This window comes from Plecotus auritus, assembly GCF_963455305.1.
Source record: "Plecotus auritus genome assembly, chromosome: 5".
Classification (NCBI taxonomy): domain Eukaryota; kingdom Metazoa; phylum Chordata; class Mammalia; order Chiroptera; family Vespertilionidae; genus Plecotus; species Plecotus auritus.
The window spans coordinates 90,535,715-90,558,559 of record NC_137776.1 but is presented as its reverse complement, the minus strand read 5'-3'; the positions used below and the strand labels follow the sequence as shown (position 1 = coordinate 90,558,559).

General features: G+C 39.6%; 1 protein-coding gene across 4 annotated transcripts in view; it reads right to left on the bottom strand.

The window, feature by feature from the left end:
* Positions 1 to 22,845, bottom strand: part of EPB41L5 (erythrocyte membrane protein band 4.1 like 5) — a 186,326-nt gene that overhangs the window by 152,523 nt on the left and 10,958 nt on the right. For all 4 annotated transcript variants that reach the window (XM_080671033.1, XM_080671035.1, XM_080671034.1 and 1 more), the window contains exon 3: positions 6,998 to 7,102. In XM_080671033.1, coding sequence (XP_080527159.1) covers positions 6,998 to 7,102 — 105 coding nt within the window. The remainder of the gene's footprint in view (positions 1 to 6,997; positions 7,103 to 22,845) is intronic.

The window sequence follows — 22,845 nt, the reverse complement described above, 5'->3', positions numbered from 1 at the left end:
GTTCCAGAAAAATATTTATAGTGTCCTGCAACTTTGCTGTAAATATGAAATTGTTTCAACTACAAAATTAAATATAGCGCAGCCAGTGTGGCTCAGTGGTTGAGCATCAACCCATGAACCAAAAGTTTCGATTCCTGGTCAGGGCACATGCCTGGGCTGTGGGCTCAGTCCTCAGTGGGCGGCATGCAGGAGGCAGCCAATTGATGACACTCTCTCATCATTGACGTTTCTCTCTCTCCCTCTTCCTAGCTCTCTCTGAAATGAATAAAACATGTGTTTTTTTTTTAATTAAATATGAACACCTTTTCACATATTCACATAAAATAGGCTACTATAAGCAAAGGTAAACAACTTTAAAAAAAGCAAAATTAGAAAAAAATGTCCAGGCAAATGAAAATGAAAAAAAAAAAAAAAAGCTGGGGTAGCAATGTTTATATCTGAAAAAATAGACCTCAAAGTGAAGGCCATAACAAGAGATACTAGTAAGGAAGACCAATTCGTAATACTAAAGGGATCAATACAAGAGGCTATAACTTTGGTAAACATATATGCACCCATTACAGGAGCATCTAAATATATAAAAAAAAAACTTCTGGAGGATATCAAGGAGAGATCGATAGCAATATGATCACAGTAGGGGACTGACATCACTGGATAAATCTTCTAAACCAAAAATCAACAAGGAAACAGCAATCCTAAATGACAGTCTAAAACAGATGGAACTAATTGATATCTTCCACCCCAAAGCTACAGAATATACATTCTTCTCAAGTGCACACTGGGCATTTTCAAAGATAGACCACATGTTAGGACACAAGATAATTCTCTGCAAATTCAAGAAAACTGAAAAAACATCAAGCATCTTCTCAGTCCACAATGGCATGGAATTAGAAATCAGCTACAATAAAAACGCTCAAAAACAATCAAATACCTGGAAGCTAAATAGCATGCTATCCTATATAATAAAAGGGTAATATGCAAATCGACCGAATGGCAGAACGACCAATCGCTATGATGTGCACTGACCACCAGGGAGCAGACACTCAACACAGGAGCTGCCCCCTGGTGGTCAGTGCACTCCCACATGGGGAGTGCCGCTCAGCCACAAGCCAGCCTGATAGCTGGTGAGTGCAGCTGCCACTCGACAGCGCTAAGGATATCCAACTGATGGCTTAGACCCGCTCCCCGAAGCCATCAGTCAGACATCCTCCGAGGGCTGAAGGACAACCCCCCCCCTCCCTACAGTGCATAAATGTCCTGCACTGGGCCTCTAGTTAAGCAATGATTGGGTTACCAAAAAGATCAAAGAAGAAATAAAAAAACACCCTGGAAACAAATGAAAACGAAAACAATCCAAAATCTATGGGACACAGTGAAAGCAGTCCTGAGAGGGAAGTTCATAGCACTACAGGCCTACCTCAAAAAAAACAAGAAAAAGTGGCAGTAAGTTATCTAACACTACAAATAAGAATAGAAAAAAAAAACAACAAGAAACACCCAGAATAAGTAAAAAGAATGAAATAATAATGATCAGAGATAAAATAAATGACAAATAGACAAAAAAAATACAAACGATCAATAAAACCAAGAGCTGGTTCTTCGAAAGGATAAACAAGGTTGATGAACCTCTAGCCAAACTCACCATGAAACAGAGAGAGAGACCCAAATAAACAAAATCAAAAACAAAGGAAGTGAAGTAACAACTGACCCCACAGAAATACAACGGATCATAAAAAAATATCATGAAATACTTTATTCCAACAAATGGGACAGCCTGGACAAAATGGACATATTCTTAGAAATATACAACCTTCCAAAACTCAATCAGGAAGAATCAGAAAACCTGAATAGGCCAATAACTACTGATGAAATTGAAGCAATAATCAAAAAACTCCCAGCCAACAAAAGCCCTGGTCCGACAGATTCATAGAGCAGTTTTACCAAATATTCAAAGAAGAACTAACACCTATTCTCCTCAAACTATTTAAAAAATTCAAGAGGAAAGAACACTTCCAAACTCTTTCTAAGAGGCCAGCATTACCCTGATTCCAAAACCAGATAAAGACACTACAAAGAAAGAAAACAAGCCAACATCCCTGATGAACACAGACGGTAAAATCCTCAACAAAATTTTAGCAAATCGGATCCAGCAATACATTAAAAAGATCACACATCATGACCAAGTGGGATTTATTCTGGGGATGCAAGGCTGGTACAATATTTGCAAATCAATTAAATGTTATATTGCACCTAAACAGATTGCAAGACAAATATCACATGATCATATCAACTAATGCAAAAAAAGCATTCGACAAAATCCAACACCCTTTTTTGATAAAAACTCTCAGCAAAGTGGGAATAGAGGGATCATACCTCAACATAATAAAGTCCATATATGACAAACATACAGCCAACATCATAGTCAATGGGCACAAAGTAAAACCATTACCCCTAAGAACAGGAACAAAACACGGATGTCAGCTTTCTCCACTCTTGTTCAACATAGTACTCACTTGCAATCAGACAAGAAGAAGAAACAAAAGACATCCAAATTGGAAAGAAGGAACTAAAACTCTCATTATTCCCAAATAAAATGATACTGTACATAGAAAACCCTGAAGACTCCATAAAAAAGCTACTAGATTTAATAAATGAATTCGGAAAAGTAGCAGGATACAAATTTAACACCCAAAAATCCATAGCATTTTTATACATAATAGTGAACTCTCAAAAAGAGAAAGTAAAAAAATAATACCATTTACTACTGCAACAAAAAAATTAAGATACTTAGGAATAAACTTAGCCAAGGAGGTAAAAGACCTGTACTCCAAAAACTGCAGAACGTTGAAAAAGAGATAGAGGAAGATATAAACAAGTGGAAGAATATACCATGTTCATGGATTGGTAGAATTAACATTAAAATGTCCATACACCTGAAAGAAATCTACAGATTCAATGCAATCCCTATTAAAATACCAACAGCATATTTCACAAACCTAGAACAAACATTCCAAAAATGTATATGGAACCAAAAAAGACCCCGAATAGCTGCAGCAATCTTGAGAAAGAAGAACAAAGTTGGAGGACTCACAATACCAGGTATCAAGCTATACTACAAAACTAGTGTTCTCAAAACAGCCTGTTACTAGCACAAGAACTGCATATAGATCAATGAAACAGAACAGAGAACCTAGAAATCAACCCAAACGACTATGCTCAATTAATATTTGACAAAGGAGGTGAGAGCATACAATGGAGTCAAGACAGTATCTTCAACAAATGGTATAGGGAAAATTGGACAGATACATGCAAAATAATGAAACTAGACTACCAACTTACACCATACACAAGAATAAACTCAAAATAGATAAAAGACTTAAATGTAAGACATGAAACCATAAAATTCCTAGAGAAAACCATAGACAGCAAAATCTCAGACCTCTCTCATAGCAATGTTTATAGATATATCTCCTAGGACAATGGAAACTAAGGAGAAAATAAACAAATGGGACTACATTAAAATAAAATGCCTCTGCACTGCAAAAAGAAACCATCAACAAAATAACAAGACAGCCCACTACATGGGAGAACGTATTTGCCAATGATACATCTGCTAAGGGGTTAATCTCCAAAATATATAGGGAACTCGTAGAACTTAACAAAAGACAATCCCATTACAAAATGGGCAAAGGACCTAAATATACACTTCTCCAAAGTGGACATACAGATGGCCAAGAGACATATTAAAAAATGCTCAAAATCACGAATCATCCCAGAGATGCAAATCAAAAAGACAATGAGATATCACCTCACACCTCTCAGGATGGCTATCATCAACAAATCAACAAATGACAAGTGTTGGTGAGGATGTGAAGAAAAGGGAAGTTAGTACACTGCTGGTGGGAAGGCAGACTGGTGCAGCCACTGTGGAAAACAGTGGAGTTTGCCAAAAAAATTAAAAATGGAAGTGCCCCCACTTCTAGGAATATAACCTAAGAAACCCAAAATACCAATCAGAAAGAATATATGCACCCCTATGTTCACAGCAGTGTAATTTACAACTGCCTAACTCCCTTTTGATTCTACAGTTTTGTCAACAGTAAATATGACAAAGAAATATGACAATCATTGTGTTTACATAAATGATCCTGGCCAAAAAATCCACTTGAGCTACCATCATGTTCACTATTTTCACCAAAAAATTGAAGTGTTTTATAAATTTCAATTTTGTTTCATTCTGGAGTTAAATCTGGCCACACAACAAATAACGAAGTCTCCTCTATGTGTACTTAATGTCATTAAGACTGTCATAGAACCAAGTGAGTTAGCACTTTAAGAATACTTAAAGTGTCCTAGAGGGGTTTTTTGTTAATCCTCACCAGAAGATATTTTTCCATTGATTTTGAGAGAAAGTAGAAGGGAGGGTGCAAGACAGAGAGAGAAAGAGGAAGAGAAACATCAATGTGAGAGACACATCAATTGGTTGCCTCCTGCACATGCGCAAACCAGGGCTGGGGATTAAGCCTGCAACCAAGGTACGTGTCCTCAAACAAACTCTAACTGAGGGCCCTTCAAACCCAGGATCCTTTAGTCCAGTGGTTCTCAACCTTCCTAAATGCCACGACCCTTTAATACAGTTCCTCATGTTGTGGTGACCCCCAACCATAAAATTATTTTCGTTGCTACTTCATAACTGTAATTTTGCTACTGTTATGAATCGTAATGTAAATATCTGTGTTTTCCGATGGTCTTAGGCAACCCCTGTGAAAGGGTCGTTCGACCCCCAAAGGGGTCGCGACCCACAGGTTGAGAACTGCTGCTTTAGTCCATGGGCAGACACCCTATCCAGTCAGGGCTAGAGTTTATTTTTAATAGTTATGGAATCAAGTGAGGGCTAGAGTTTATTTTTTACTAGAGGCCCAGTGCACAAAATTCGTACATATGTAGCGTCCCTAGTGGCTGTTGGCTGCGGCCAGGGCCTCCCTTCCCCTGGCCACCTGCAACCACCGCCCACCCATGTGGTGCAGGGCCGGCCAGGGGAGGGGCTGCGGACAGTTGGCCAGCCGGCCTCACCCTAGTTGAACTCCCGGTCGAACTCCGGGTCAAGGGTACAATTTGCATATTAGGCTTTTATTATATAGGATAGTTATGGAATCAAGTGATTTAGCATTTTAAGAATATTTAAAGTACTATCTAGGGTTTATTTTTAATAGTTTTCATCCACCAATTATTGTTCTTTCAGCCCAATTTACCTAGTTTAGAGCACTGATTTTCAACTGATGTGCCACAACAATTTTTAACACACATAATACCTGACTATTTAAATCAGGGGCACTGACCTCTTTTTCCTGAGATTGTCAAATTTAAAAAGTGACAATAGCCAATACAACAATAGCCATCCAGTGTGAATGAATCAAAATTACACCTATTTTTGCCAGAATAGTAAAAAATATATTTTTTGGTGTGCTTCAGAATTTTAGTAATTAGTTTGTGTGTCATGCAATGAAAAGGGTTAAAAATCGCTGGTTTGGAGTATTTTAGTGACAGAAAATAAGTAAGCCTATGTAAATTTAATCTTAATGCCTAGATTTCTGGGTATTGGAAGGGATAAACTAGAACTAAAGAGTAGAGAACGAAATGGCAAGAAAGGCATTTCCTCTTTGATATGTATCAAATAAAAGGGAAAATAATCATTTGGGGATGTAGAATTCAGTAATTGCTGATATTGGCAAAGAATGAATAATACAACTTATCAATGACTGAATGTCTATTTCTTTCCACAAGCACTTAAATATTTGAAGTACCTTAAACCTAACATTGGCATACTTCTACCTCTTTCCCCTTGACTCCTCAAAAAACAGTGAACTATAAACTGTATGTCCCTAAAAGCATTTATTTTTTTCATCTGATTGCAAGACTTTAATCCCTTATCCTAGAGATGAGAGTTGAATGATATTAAACTAAATAGTCAAGCAAGCCTTCATCAGACTAGGTAACAGACTAGAACAGAATTCAATAAACATTTTGTGTGCCTAAACATATCCAAACATAGAAAAAGCACAGTAAAGCACATCATAAAAGATTAAAAATGGTATACCTGTGTAGGGCACTTACCATGAATGGAACTTGCAAGACTGAAAATTGCTCTAGGTGAGTCAGTGAATGAATGAGTGGTGAGTGAATGGGAAGACATAGGATATGTCTGTACACTACTGTAGACTTTGTAAACACTGAATACTTAGGCTACACTAAATTTATTTAAAATAGTATAGCACTGCACTACTACATCACTAGGCAATAGAAACTTTTAGCTCCATTATAATCTTTTGGAACCACTGTAGTATATGTGGTCCATCACTGACATGTCGTTATGCGGTACATGACCATATTTAACACTAATGGTATTCAGTTTGGAAGAGATCACTACTAATTCACCTTTCAATCTTACCTACTATTTCTTTTCAAATATCCTCCAGTTAAATCCTAGTACAATACTCAGTTCTTTGAAAAGCCTCCAACTTCCTACCCTACTACATATACTGTTCTCTCATTTGAAATGCACACGTCAAAGAACATCTATTTATAGATCCATAATCATGTATCTGGAAGGGATCTTACTCCACTCGCCTTAATCTGCAAGCTGGAAACTTCTGTCGCTTACTTACCTACAAAACTGGCATTCTTTCCATTACACAGTGCTTCTCTAATTCTAATATGCCCCAAAACAAATTTCACTGTTTATTAAAAACACAGATTTCCCATCCTCATCCACAAAAATCATATTCTAATAATTTGGGTTAGGGCTAGAACTCACTTTTTTTAATGAGCACATCATAATAAGAAGGAAATCAAAGGGAAAAAGAGCACATTAAGAATATATACTGTTAGCCTTAAAAAAAAAAAAAAAAAAAAGAAAGTAGCCTGTAGCACTTAGCACATTATCTGAAATTTTTCATTTCTACCCCCATATTGGAACCTCCAAAAAATAGCTACTCACTGCTACTTGTGCTGAATCCATAAATCTCAGTCCGAAATAGTCGCTTTCAATAAGGTCCAAGTGGTATGTAATCTGATCAAACAGTTCTTGACCTTTGGCTTTTTTCTGAAATGGCAAGAAAATAAATGAATCAGTAAGTGGCTTGCAGGGAGGGTAGGGTGTGGGTGGAGGAGGGCAAAGGAGGGAAAATGGGGAATCCTATCTAATAAAAGAGTAATATGCAAATTGACTGTACCTCTGATACACCCACAAGCCACGCCCACCAGCCAATCAGGAGCAAATATGCAAATAAACCCAACCAAGATGGCTGCAGAGAGAGCAGGAGGCTTGGGTTTCACCGGCAATGGAGGAAGCCAAGCTTTCTGCATGCCCTGGCCTGCCTTGGCTTCTGCTTAAGGCTACAAAGTTTCAATTATAGAAGATAAATAAATCCCAACAAAAATGGTGGCAGCCACGGACTGAAGAGAGCAGGAGGCTTGAGTTGCCCCCGGCGATGGAGGAAGCCAAGTTTCCACAGCACTGGCCTGCCTTGGCCTCCGCTTAAGGCTACAAAGTTTCAATTATAGAAGATAAATTCCAACAAAAATGGCTGCAGCCACAGAGCAAGAAGGAGGCTTGGCTCCACTCCAGGCTACAAAGTTTCAACTATAGAAGATAAATAAATCCCAGATACCAGGGCCTCCACTTGGGTCGCCGGGGGGTGTGGCCAGCCTGCAAACTACCACAGGCCCCTTGCCCAGGCCACCCCACGCCCCAAGGGAACCTCCACCCTGATCTGGGACACCCTTCAAGGCAAACCAGCCAGCCCCCACCCATGCACCAGGCCTCTATCTTATCTAATAAAAGAGTAATATGCAAATTGACTGTCACTCCAACACACAAGATGGCTGCCCCCATGTGGTCAAAGATGACTGACCCCATGTGGACACAAGATGGCCAGCAGGGGAGGGCAGTTGGGAGGGACCAGGCCTGCAAGGGAAGGCAGTTAGGGGTGACCAGGCTGGCAGAGGAGGGAAGTTGGGGGCAACCAGGCCTGCAGGGAAGGGCAGTTAGGGGAAAACAGGCTGGCAGGGGAGCAGTTAGGCATCAATCAGGCTGGTAGGGGAGTGATTAGGGTGTGATCAGGCTGGCAGGCAGAAGCGGTTAAGGGCAATCAGGAAGGCAGGCAGGCGAGCAGTTGGGAGCCAGCAGTCCTGGATTGTGAGAAGGATGTCCGACTGCCCGTTTAGGCCCGATCCAGGTAGGATCGGGCCTAAACGGGCAGTCGGACATCCCTCGAGGGGTCCCAGATTGGAGAGGGTGCAGGGTGGGCTGAGGGACACACACCCCCCGTGCAAGAATTTCGTGCACCGGACCTCTAGTATCTGTAATAATGACCAAAAAAAATGACTTTCAGCATCAACAAGCCAAAATGAAGATGGATTTAGTTATAAAGATCTCTTAAAAGAAAAAGAAAAAGAAACCATTATTTGTAATACCAAAAGTATTACCATGTAGCAGATACTATAGTTTTCTAATAAACCATTTAAAAGAGAATTTGTGATCTCTATGTGCTCTCCTGGAGAATGTTACTTCCTATCAACCAACAAATATTACTTTGTACCTAACACTGTGTTAGGAGACACTCTTCTCTTGTCAATTTTTAGAGTCCCTGCTTTAAAAAAAAAGAGCTTTATAATATAATTGGAAAGAGAAAACACTCAAGAAAACTTAGAACACTTAAATATCCTCCAGTTAACCAACTATATTTGAGCGTCAGCCTGCAGACTGAAGGGTCCCAGGTTTGATTCTGGCCAAGGGCACATGCCTGGGTTGCGGGCTCGATCCCCAGTAGCAGGTGTGCAGGTGGCAGCCGATCAATGATTCTCATCATTGATGTTTCTATCTTTCTATCCCTCTCCCTTCCTCTCTAAAAATCAATAAAAACATATTTTTTAAAATGTTACTTATGTTAACATACAAGGGGTATATTATTGCTATTTTTTTTTTGTTTGAAGTATTACAAATAGTAGTACATATTTGATTGAGGTACATGAGGAGAATCCTAGACCTTGTAGATCTTTTGAAACAATCTGGGGAATCCTCAGGGGTCACACTTTGAAATGGCTTTTTCTATACAAATTTCTTTGATATTTCCCCTCTTCCTCCAGTTTGGTGTCTTCTGCATTGATTATAGTCTTTTTTTTTTCCCCATTGACCTCCCCCCCGGCCTCCCCTACCCCCCAGTACATGCCTTTACCTGCCCCCCCACCCCAGTGTCTTGTATTATTGCTATTTTTAAACAATAATTTTAATTTTCAGTTTTAATTTCTAATATGGTAACTATCGATAGATATAGCACCCTCATAAGCAAATGCTTTGTTAGTATGCTCAATTTTCAGATATTTTCATATCCATCTAATGCATGCCCCTCCCCCGGTATGACTTCATATTATGATTTAGGTTATTTCTTATAAACAAATATATATTGGATTCTTTTTGAGTCATCAATCTCTGCCTTTTAACTGACTTTATTATTTCAATTTGTCCATTGATTTTTCTGAACTTCTTTTTACATTCTTTCTTATTGATAACTAAAATGTTATACCTTTTATCAAGCCAAGAACTTTACCATGCTCTCATGTCCCTGATCTCCCTTCTACCCAATCTTCATCATGTGTTATGGATATACTTCCTCTATTTCTTTTCTTTGACCTGGCTAATTTTTTAGACAACAATCTTTACATTGGTACTTGATCATTCTTTACACATCTTACATGTGTACATTACACATCTAATAGCATCTGCTAGATTTCTCTGTTCATCTGCATTCTTCCTCAGAAATGTTCCCCATGTTGGACTCTGTATGGCTGATCTTCAATATCTTGAGAATATTTTAATATTCAATACATTGGAGAATAATTTAATCATGCTCTTTTACTTGAACAATGGTTGGTTGGATTCAGAGTTTGAAATTATTTTCTTTTAATCATCTTTTCAATACTCAAAATATATTACTCTATCATCTTCTTGTCTGTAATAATAAAAGGGTAATATGCTAATTATGCCAGATGTCCTTCTGGACATCATTCCGGATGTCCTTCCTGATGAAGAAGGGGCCTGAGGGAAGCCAGACCGGGTCCTGGATGCCTGCAGGCGGCCCGAGGGAAGCCAGCCCAAGTCCCGGGTGCCTGCCGGCAGCTGGAGGAGGGAAGCCCGGGTCCTGAGTGCTAGAAGGAAGCCGGTGCTGGCAGTTGGGGGAAGAAGGCCTACTCTAGCACTAATTTTCGTGCATCGGGCCTCTAGTCTATAATAATAAAAGCATAATATGCTAATTAGACCAGACAGCCGAACAACCTGCCGGACATCCTTCCGGATGAAGCCACACAGCGGGGGCCGAGGCAGAGGCGGTTAGGGGCAATCAGGTAGGCAGGCAGAGTGGTTAGGGGCGATCAGGCAGGCAGGCAAGTGGTTAGGGGTGATCAGGCAGGCAGGCAGAGTGGTTAGGGGTCATCAGGCAGAGGCGGTTGGGGCGATCAGGCAGGCAAGCAGAGTGGTTAGGGGTGATCAGGTAGGCAGGCAGAGTGGTTAGGGACACTCAGGCAGCCAGGTGAGTGGTTAGGAGCCAGCAGTCCCGGATTGCGAGAGGGATGTTCGAATGCCAGGGGCCTAAACCGGCAGTTGGACATCCTCTGAGAGGTCCTGGATTGTGAGAAGGTGCTGGCCGGACTGAGGGACCAACCCGCCCCCCACCCCCATGTACGAATTTCATGCACCGAGCCTCAAGTAGTCTATATTGCTGTTTAAGAGGGTGATGTCAATTTGAATCTTGTTCCCTAATAATATTATTTATTCTCTTGGGTAAGCTTTAGACTTTTCTCTACCTCTGATAGTCTTAAATTTCACTATAATGGTCTAGTTGGAGGTGTTTTCTTAACTCTACTTGGTATTCTATTAGGGCCTTTTCAATCTGAGATCTTTCATTTCTTTTTAATTCTGGAGAATAAATCTCTGTTATTTCCTCAAATATTTCTCCTCTATTTTTGTCATTTTAAGTTTCCTACCTAAGTGTTAGCACTTCTAGTTTGTGGGTTTTTTAATAGTCACTTAATTAATAATCTTAATGACTATAGTTTTTTTTTTAACAAATACAAAACAGACAAAAGTTCAGAAAGCTTTAGTTATATGACAAAATGACAGGGATAAAAAAATGACAAGTCTAGAATTTGAATTTTGCTGTCTCCCAAGCTCAAATTCCCTAAGGGTTATACATTCCAGATTTTATTTGGAATGTCACTTCTCAAATCAATAATCAGATACCCCAACCTTTTATCACAATCTTCTTTTCTAACATGTTCAGAAATTAGCCTCAATGTCTAGATTCTCCAACCACATGGAAACTTCTGGTACTCCTGATCCCACTTAACAAGCATCAGCCCCAGCCCCAATTTTCCCTCTTTCTTTAACATAAAATTTACCATTTTAAAAAGTACAATTTAGTGCCATTAAATATATTCACAATTATCATCCCAATCAGAAACTTTGTACCCACTAAACAATCACGCCTCATACTCCCTTCCTTTACCTCCTGTAACTTCTTTCATACTTTCCACCACTGAATGGGGTTAGCATCTTTGTGGAAAATCATTTGACCATATATTTCAGGGTTTATTTCAGACTCTCCATGTCTGTCTGTATGCCAGAATCACAATGCTTTTTTTTTTTTTTTAATATATTTTATTTATTTTTACAGAGAGGAAGGGAGAGGGAGAGAGAGTTAAAAACATCGATGAGAAAGAAACATCGATCAGCTGCCTCCTGCACACTTCCTACTGGGGATGTGCCCGCAACCAAGGTACATGCCCTTGACCGGAATTGAACCTGGGACCCTTCAGTCCGCAGGCCAATGCTCTATCCACTGAGCCAAACCGGTTTCGGCCAGAACCACACTGCTTTGATTATTGAAGCTTTGTAGTAAGTTTTGAAATAAAGATGTGTGAGTCCAACTTTTTTCTTCTTTTTCAAGATTGTTTCGGCTATTTGGAGTCCCTTGAGATTCCACATATATTTTAGGATGGACTTTCCTATGTTGCAAAAAGTGTCCTTGGAATTTTGACAGGGATTACACTGAATCTATAGACAGCTTTGATTGGTACTGTCCTCTTAACAATATTACATTTTCCAATTCATAAACATAGGATATCTTTCCATCTATTTAGATATTCTTTCATATCTCTCAGCAATGCTTTGTAGTTTTCAGTGTACAGACATACCTCAGAATTATGGTTTCAGACCACTGCAATAAAGCAAATATCATGAAGCAAGTCAGAAGAATTGTTTGGTTTTCCATTGCATATAAATGTTTACACTATACTGTAGTCCAGTGGTCGGCAAACTCATTAGTCAACAGAGCCAAATATCAACAGTACAACGATTGAAATTTCTTTTGAGAGCCTAATTTTTTAAACTTAAACTTCTTCTAATGCCACTTCTTCAAAATAGACTCGCCCAGGTCGTGGTATTTTGTGGAAGAGCCACACTCAAGGGGACAAAGAGCCGCATGTGGCTTGTGAGCCGCAGTTTGCTGACCACTGCTGTAGTCTATTAAGTGTGTATGTCTAAAACAATGTACGTTCCTTAAGTACACTTTATTACTAAAAAATGTTAACCATCATCTGAGCCTTCAGTGAGTCATACTTTTTTTTGCTGGTGCTGAGTCTTAACCTTCATTTGTAAAAATACAGTTCCTGGAAAGTGCAATAAAGTGAAGCACAATAAAACAAGTTATGATGACACTATACAAGTTTTTTGCCTTATTGGTTAAATTTATTCCTAAGTATTTTATTCTCCTTAATGCTATTATAAATGGATTTTCTTCATTTCAGTTTTGAACTGTTCACTGCTAGTATATAGAAGCACAACTGATTTTTGTTGATTTTGTATTCTGCCATGTTGCTAGATTAATTAGCCCTAATCGTTTTTTTGTATGTGGAATCTTTAGGATTTTCTACTTATACGATCATGTCATCTCCAACAGAGATAATTTTACTTCTTTCCTCAGAATTTGAATGCCAATTATTTCTTTTTCTGCCTAATTTTCTCTGGCTAGAACTTCCAGTATTATGCTGAATAGAAATGGTGAAAGCCTGGATCCTTGTCTTATTCCTTCTTTTAGAGGGAAAGGAACTTCTACCCTTATCTTCCATATTTATCTTTTATGCTTCCAATTTTGTAGATTCTTTCCTCTTAGAAGTCCCTATATATGATCTTCAAACTCACTAATTTGTCCTTTATCTTAATTCATATTAATTTTATCCCACTGACTGTGTTCTTTATACTTTTCACACCTAATTTTTCAAGTTGGTCCTTTTAAGTACATTTTCATTCTTGTTTCATATTTCCAATATTTTTCCTTATCTTTTAACAAATGTATTAGACTTTTTTTTCCCATCTGCCTTTGCATATAGTACTATCGGTAATACAGTTTGATATATTTTGTTATTTGAATTTTGAAATGCTTGTTCTCATTTATCTTTTTGGCCATAATCAATGGGAATGAGTTACTTTCTGTGGATCACATGTAACAAAAGAAAGAGCTCAATCCAACTCTGTATCAGCTTCATTTGGCTCTGAGAAATCAGTAGGAGTATTAAGCAGATTCTAGGGAGGAGATCCCCAAGAACCAAAAGAACACAGTTTATCATTTCACATTCACTGAACAACTCTTCAGTTCAGTGATTCACTCTCATTCCCAAAAGAAAAGTAAAGTAACATTGGGAAGGATACATTCCTTTCATTATTTCTCTTATTTTCTTTCTTTTTTAAAAATAATTCTTTATCGTTGAAAGAATTACATATATCCCCCCTTTATCCCTCATTGACCCCCTCAAGCACCCCTGCCCCCGGCCCCAGGCCTTCACCACCCTATTGTCTGTGTCCATGGGTTATACATATATTTATTCAAGCTCTTTGGTCAATTTCCTCCCACCCACCCACCCTCCCCTGCCTTCCTTCTGAGATTCTGAACCCTGTTCCATGCTTCCATGTCTCTGGATCCACTCCTTTCACCAGTTTATTTTGTTCATTAGATTCCACATATGAGTGCGATCATGTGATACTTGTCTTTCTCTGATTTATTTCACTTAGCATGATACTCTCCAGGTCCCTCCATGCTTTCTCAAAGAGTAAGAGATTCTTTTTTTTACTGCTGCACAACATTCCATGGTATAAATCATGGGTTTTTTTTATCCACTCATCTACTGATGGGCATTTGGGCTGTTTCCAGATCTTAGCTATTGAAAATTGTGCTGCTATGAACATAGGGATGCATATATTCTTTCTGATTGGTGCTTCGGGTTTCCTAGGATATAATCCTAGACGTGTGATCACAGGGTCAAATGGCACTTCCATTTTTAATTTTTTTAGCAAACTCCATACTGCTTTCCACAGTGGCTGCACCCGTCTGTATTCCTACCAGCAGTATCCTAGGGTTCCCTTTTCTCCACATCCTTGCCAGCATTTGTCATTTGATTTGTTGATGGTAGCCATTCTGAGAGGTGTGAGATAGTACCTGTCTTTTTTATTTGCATCTCTCGGATGATTAGTGACTTTGAGCATTTTTTAATATGTCTCTTGGCCATTTGTATGTCCACTTTGGACAAGTATCTATTTAGGTCCTTTGCCCATTTTGTAATGGGATTGTCTTCCTTTTGTTAAGTTGTACGAGTTCCCTATATATTTTGGAGATTAACCCCTTAGCAGATGTATCATTGGCAAATATGTTCTCCCATGTAGTGGGCTGTCTTGTTATTTTGTTGATGGTTTCTTTTGCAGTGCAGAGGCATTTTATTTTAATGTAGTCCCATTTGTTTATATTCTCCTTAGTTTCCATTGTCCTAGGAGATGTATCTGTAAACATTTTGCTATGAGAGATGTCCGAGATTATGCTGCCTATGCTTTCTTCTAGGATTTTTATAGTTTAATAACTTACATTTAAGTCTTTTATCTGTTTTGAGTTTATTCTTGTGTATGGTGTAAGTTGGTAGTCTAGTTTCATTATTTTGCATGTATCTATCCCATTTTCCCTATACCATTTATTGAAGATACTGTCTTGACTCCATTGTATGCTCTGGCGTCCTTTGTCAAATATTAATTGAGCGTAACAGCTTTGGTCGATTTCTTTGTTCTCTATTCTGTTCCATTTCTTGTGCCAGTACCAGGCTGTTTTGATTATGGTGGCTTTATAGTATAACATGATATCTGGTATTGTGATTCCTCCAACTTGGTTTTTCTTTCTCAAAATTGCTGCAGCTATTTGGGGTCTTTTTTTATTCCATATAACTTTTTGGAGTATTTGTTCTAGCTCTATGGAATATGCCATTGGCATTTTAATAGGGATTGCATTGAATCTGTAGATTGCCTTGGGTAGTATGGACATTTTAATGATGTTGATTCTACCAATCCATGAACACAGTATATTCTTCCACTTGTTTATATCTTCTTCTATCTCTTTTTTTCAATGTCCTCTAGTTTTCCCACTCCTTTCATTATAATTCACCACTCCCTCAGAGTTTGGTGAAAGACGGTTAGGGAATTTGAGTAAGGAAAATTTAGGGGTGAGGAATTTTAGAGGTATCGTTATCATGATTTATCTTTGAGGGCACTTGCACCCCCTGTATGAGTCACTTTATCACATCACTCAGTCAGAGGCAGATACAATTATCAAGACAACAATGGTAGGTAAGGATCAAGACCTGATCAGATGGCAATTCTCTCCCCCCACAAGCAGTTCTGCTTCCACAGCCCCACTAACCTACCACCACCATGAACACGCCTCTCACACGTGGGAGGTACACACACACACACACACACACACACGCACACACATCAGTACTAATACCCCCTCGCTGGGGCTTTCTGATTATTCTTTTTATGTATTAGAGTTTATGATCTTTCTTTCAAGGATTAATTTTGGGGGAGAAAGCCAGCAGCTGGCTTATTACAAAGAGCAGCAAGCTCAGTCGCTAAAGCAAAGTGAACAAGAGAAAAATGATCAACAATGTGACAGAAAACAGCAAAAGACCATGAAGTCTTAAACCCATGTGGGCAATAAGACAAACTAATTCAATATTTGAACATATTTGTTTTATTAATATAATGAAAAAGAGAACTATGGATTTAGGAAGGGAAGAGACAGACCGTCGTTACCAGAACTGACAAAGAAAACTTATGATTTTAAGTCATACTTATAATAACGAAGTCACAAAGCACTCAACTTAAATAAGAAATACAAATTATGCACAACTTTGCAAATGGCAATGACCCTAAAGGAACACAAAATATTTCTAAATTAAGCAGGAAACCACAGAAATCATCTGCAGTATTCATTTACTGATATCAAACTTAAATGCTTCCATGACCTTAATTCTAAGGTACAGTTCTAGAATCAATTTCAAATTCCATCATCATTCTTTTTTAAAAATATATATTTTATTGATTTCAAAGAGGAAAGGAGAGGGAGAGAGAAAAACATCAATGAGGAGAGACAATCATTGATCAGCTGCTTCCTGCATACCCCTCACTGGGGATTGAGCCCAAAACCCAGGCATGTGCCCTGACCAGGAATTGAACCGTGACCTCCTGGTCAACGCTCAACCACTGAGCCACACTGGACAGGCTTCATTAGCATTCTTTATTTGCTTTAAAGACTAAAAGGAAACACAACTAAAAAAATATATACTCTCATCCTTATTCTGCCAAAGTATCATTTGCCAGCCTCTTGAAACATGATAGTGTGTTCTGAAGAAACAAAGAATTGACTTCTGCCAACTAGATAGCTGCTCCTCAGAATAAAACACTTCTCAAGGGTGCCCTAGCCGGTTTGGCTCAGTAGACAGGTTTGGCTCAGTGGACAGAGTGTCAGCCTGCAGGCCAAAGGGTCCCGGGTTCGATTCCAGTCCAGGGCATGCAGGCTCCTCTCTAGCCCAGGTCCTGGTCAGGGCTAGTGCAGGAGGCAACCAATCAGTGTGTTTCTCTGACATTGATGTTTCTCTCTGTCTTTCCCTCTCTTTTCCACTCTCCCTAAAAAAAAAAAAAAAAAAAAAAACCAATGGAAAAAATTATCCTCTGGTGAAGATTAAAAAAAAACCAAAACCAAACTTCTCAAGGGTATGTATTGACCCCTTAATAGAGGCTAATTGAAGGCAAACCAATAGTGAACACAAGGCATTTGCAGGTTCCTAATGTTAATAATACTCAATCTGACCTGGCTGGTGTGGTTCATTTGGTTGAGCATCATCCCATGCACCAAGAGATCTCTGATTGATTCTGCATCAGGGCACATGCCACCCGGACTTGATCCCCAGCAAGAGGCAGCTCTCTTTCACATCCATATTTCTCTCTCTCTCTCTCTCCCTCTCCCTTCTTCTGTAGAAAGTAAATAAAAACATATTTTTTAAAAATAATAATAATGCTTAATCTAACAAATCTGACATTTCAAAAGAATATTTCTCAAAACACGTGAGGAACTGCCACTGTTTTCCAAACCAGCCACATTCCTGCCAAAAAATGGGAACAATTTTCAGATTTCTCCACATCCTCACCAAGACTTGCTATTACCTGACATTTTATTTTAGCCTTCTTAACTGGTGTGAAGTAGTATGTCACTGTGGTTTTAATTTCCCTGATGATTAATGATGTCAAGCATCTTTTCATGTGCTTATTGATAATTTATATATCCTATTTGTAGAAATGGCCATTCAGATTCTTTACCCATTTTTAAACTGGATAATTTATCTTTTTATTGTTGTTATAACAATTCTTGATATATACTGAATACAAGTGCTTATAAGATATAAAATTATGCAAACACTTTCTCCCATTTTGTGTTTTTACTTTCTTAATGGTGCCTGTTGAGGTGCAAAAAAAATTAACTTTGATAAAGTCCAATTTATTTTTCCTTTTGTTGTTCATGTTTTTGGTGACATATCTAAGAAACTGGTGCCAAATCTAAGGACATGAAGTTTTATCACTATATTTTCTCCTAAGAGTTTTATAGTTTTAGCTGTTTAAGTCTTTGACCCATTTTGAGTTAACTTTTATATATGGTGTGAAGTAAGGTTCTAATTTCATTCTTTTGCATCTGGCTATCTAGTTCTCCCAGCACCACTTGTGGAAAAAACTATCCTTGCTGCCACTGAATGGTTCTGGCAACCCTGTCAAATAGCAAATAATCATAGTTTTATGGATTTATTTCTGGGTTCTCTAGTCTGTTCCACTGACTATATCCTTGTACCAGTAGCACACCACCTTGATTACCATTGCTTTACAGTAAGTCTTAAAACTGGGAAATATGAATCCTACTACTTTGTTCTTTTTCAACATTGTTTTGGCTACTCTGGGTCCCTTGCAAATGCATATGAATTATAAAATCAACTTGTCAATTTTTACCAATAATTCAGCTGGTATTCTGGTAGGAATTATGTTGAATCTATAGATCAGTTTGGGATATATAGGGATATATTGCCATCTTAACAATGTTAAGTCTTTCAATTAGTGCACATAAAATGTTTTCTCACTTATCCTATCTAATAAAGATGGAATATGCAAATTGACCATCATGCCATCACAAAATGGCGACGCCCACAGCACAAGATGGCAGCGCCCAGTCCCCTCAGCCCCGCTGGAGTCCCTAGTCCTTTCAGCCCAGCTGGAGTCCCCCAGTCCTTTCAGCATGATGCGGCCGGACCTGCCCTCAGCTGCCCAGGGCCGGCCCAAGGCGCAGGTAACCCTCAGATGTCGGCTGCCCAGCCGATGCCTGAGGCACAGGCAAGCCTCGAATGTTGGCTGCCCAGCCACCTAGGGCCAGCCCGAGGCGCAGGCAAGCCTCGGATGTTGGCTGCCCAGCCGCCCAGGGCCGCCCAAGGCTCAGGTAACCAGGGCCAGCCAAGGCTTGCGCTGATGGCAGTGGCAGCAGCAGAGGTATAATGGGGGCGTCGCCTTCCCCTGATCACCGGGTCACCTCCCACCCCTGAGGGCTCCCGGACTGTGAGAGGGGGCAGGCGGGGCTGAGGGACCCCCCCACTCTAGTACATGAATTTTCATGCACCAGGTCTCTAAGGTATAATAATACGTGGTCTATATAATTTACAGACTTGAACATCTATATCAGCGAAGTAGGCATATAAAATTATCAGTTAATCAAATATTTCCTATTAATTTAAAATTTAGGAGATACAGAGTTTTAAAAGACAGGCTATTTACTAAGCAGTACTAAACTCATAAATCAAAGGAGTTTCTGTGGCATTTCCAAAATTTTAAAATCAGATATAAATTTCTATCTGATGTTTTTATCATTCACTGAAAGGCATTAAATGTATTAGTTCTTTAAAAAGAAGAAGAAAGCAGAAGGTATATAAGCCCCCAACCCCAGTTTTGAGATAATAGGATAACAGAAAGAAGAAATTGAGCAGTACTACTTCTACATATTAACTTGAAGTCCATAGACTTAAATTAACCTATTTTAATCACATATGATCCCTTACATATTGCCCAGTCAATCATCTCAATTCCATTCTGGCTGCAACAATCACTAGTGACCCTAATCCAAATGGGAATAAGTAAGTGCTTCCTTCAATTTCCAAAATCAGTTCTAAATCTTCTTTCAGAATCATACTAGAGCCGAAACCAGTTTGGCTCAGTGGATAGAGCGTCGGCTTGCAGACTGAAGGGTCCCGGGTTCGATTCCGGTCAAGGGCATGTACCTTGGTTGCGGGCACATCCCCAGTGGGAGGTGTGCAGGAGGCAGCTGATCGATGTTTCTCTCTCATCGATGTTTCTAACTCTCTCTCCCTCTCCCTTCCTCTCTGTAAAAAATCAATAAAATACATTAAAAAAAAAATCATACTAGATTGGTTGAGAAGCTATATCAGAAAAAGGGAAGATCTTTCTCCTCAGAAATTAATATTCCTCTGGCCTATTTTTCCCTTCAGTGAAGCAGTTTAGCTGGCAGGCCAATGCCCATTTTATATCCATGCAAGCATCTAGAGTTAGTTTACTAACTCGAATTTCACCTGCAGAGCTGAAAAGGTAATTGTTCTAGTTCCACAAAGAGTCAAATCTAAAACTCTTGGCTTTCTCACTGCAATTGCCTGCATGAGAGCCCAGCTTGCATTTCTGGCCTTGGTCAAGCATCACATACACCCCCCTGAGCATACCAAGCATAGGAAACCACTCTATACCAATCACTAGCCATTTGTTCCGCTGCTTTAAAACCTAGTGCTGTTTCTCCTCCACAATACACTGCCTTTTTTAAAAGCTCCTACAAATTCTACTTCCCTAGTACCAGCCTCTCCATTAATAACCATGAGACTTCATACTTCAAACATTAGGTAATAAGAAACTTCTTTCCAGTCTCTTACACAGCAATCTCAAGCTTTTCACCACATATCTAATGATATTTTAACAGAATAGTACACAAAAATCTTAAGATGTTTATCAATAAGAAATAAATATGGAAAACTATCCTCATAAAGTATCACATATTGCAATGTCTGACAAACCTTCAAGGAGCCCTTACAGAAAGAAAATTTAAATGTGTTAAAGTCTTCTAAAATCAAAAAACCCTAAAAATGTCCAGTCTAATGGAAAAGTTAATATTTATAACAATGACTTTAAAACACTTTAACCCAAGAAACCAGAAACACCAATCAGAAAGGATATATGCACCCCTATGTTCATAGCAGCACAATTTACAATAGCTAAGATTTGGAAACAGCCTAAGTGCCCATCAGCAGATGAATGGATTAACAAACTGTGGTACATCTACACAATGGAATACTATGCCACTATAAAAAAGGAAGAACTTTTACCATTTGCATCAGCATGGATGGAATTGGAGAGCATTATGCTAAGCAAAATAAGTCAGTTGAAGAAAGATAAATATCACATGATCTCATTCATATGTGGGATATAATCCTATCCTATCTAATAAAGAGGGAATATGCTAATTGACCATTCACTCCATCACAAAGATGGCTGCACCCACAGCTGAGGCCAAGTTCCCATAAAAAGCCTTAACGAGCAATCAGCAGGGACCTGAGATTATGCCTTCCCCCGCCCCCGTGGGGCTAGAGAGGGGACCTCAGGCCATGCCCCCCACCCAGCAGGGCTTGACAAGGGACCTGATGCTGTGCCCGCCCCACACCTGGCAGGGCTTGACAGGGGACCACAGGCCATGCCCCCAACCCAGCGGGGCTTGACAGGGGACCTCAGGCCGTGCACCCCACCCGGCAGGGCTTGATGGGGGACCTGAGGCTGCACCCCCCTCCTGGTGCTGGGCTGGGGGACCTGAGGCTGCGCTCCCCCGCCTGGCAGGGCTTGATGGGGGACCTCAGGCCATGTCCCCCACCTGGCGGGGCTTTATGGAGGACCTCAAGGCACGCCCCCTGCCCCGGTCTGGGCTGAGGGACCTCAGGCCATGCCCCCCGTCCTGGCGCCGGGCCAGGGGACCTGAGGCAACACCCCCTGCCTAGCAGGGCTTGATAAGGGTGGGACTGGTTGGGTCTGGATCTAGCCCAATGTGGGGGGGGGGGGGGGGGCGGCAGCCGGGTCTGGGTCTCATGCGATTTTGAGGTACATGTGGGTGGGCAGGGACTTGACTCTGGGTCCCATGGTGTGCCCCAGATTCTGACAGGAGGAAAGTTTTCATATACATTTTACTATTTTTCTTTAATCTCTGACACTTCTATTATAGAGAAAGGGTAAATAGCAATATTAAATTATTTCCTCTAATTAATCCCCTTTTAATGTGCACGAATTTTGTGCATCAGGTCACTAGTGGTCAACATAATTTGATGAACAAGAATAGATACAGAGACAAATGGTAGGGGAGGGGGGGCGGTTAGAGAGCAACCAAAGGACTTGCATATTAGCATAACCAATGGACACAGACACTGGGGCAGTGGGGGCTTGCCCAGGGTGGGAATGGCGGGGCGGGGGGGCAGTTAATTGGGGAAAAAGAAGACATATGTAAAACTTTAGACAATAAAAAAAAAACACTTTAAGAAATCCTGTGTCTTTAATTTTATATTCCAATATTTTAAAAATGTATTAAGGTACATACTCAGTATGTTCTAAATTATTTAATAATCACAATATTCATTTAAACAAATTATCCAATTTCTTAATCTCTTACTCTGAGTTTATGGACTTTCCGAGCTTATTCAACTAATATATTGTTGCAGCAACCAGGCTATCATCTCTCACAAAAAGACTTTAAAATTTTTTATTTTGGGTAAATGAATGTGTACTAAAAGAGTTTGTGGGGAGCGAAGACATTGTGGAACGTCCAAGATGTGCTCTCTCATCATATCACATAATTCACAGTGTAGCTATTCTTGTAATGAAGAATAAAGTGAAGAAAGAGATTTGCCATTAGTAAAAAACCGCCTGTAAGGAATAAATTAACCCCTTTCAAATATTTTGGACTGTTTCACACTGTGAGTTAGGATTATTCATAACTGTAAAGAAAATCTACCCAGCCCTAGCTAGTTTGGCTCAGTGGATAGAGCATCAGCTTGTGGACTGAAGGGTCCTGGGTTCGATCCTGGTCAGGCGCGCCTCCTGGCCGAGCCCCTGGTCAGGGCTTGTGCAGAAGGCAACCAATTGATGTATTTCTCTCACATTGATGTTTCTCTCTGTCTTTCCCTCTCTCTAAAAAAAAAAAAAAAAAAAAAAAAAAATCAATGGAAAAATCTCCTCAGGTGAGGATTAAAAAAAAAAAAACTACCCAAAATTTGAATATAATTACAATACCCCCGTCTTGAAATAAAGATCACAGTGTATGAAAAACCTCCCCAGCAAAAGACTTC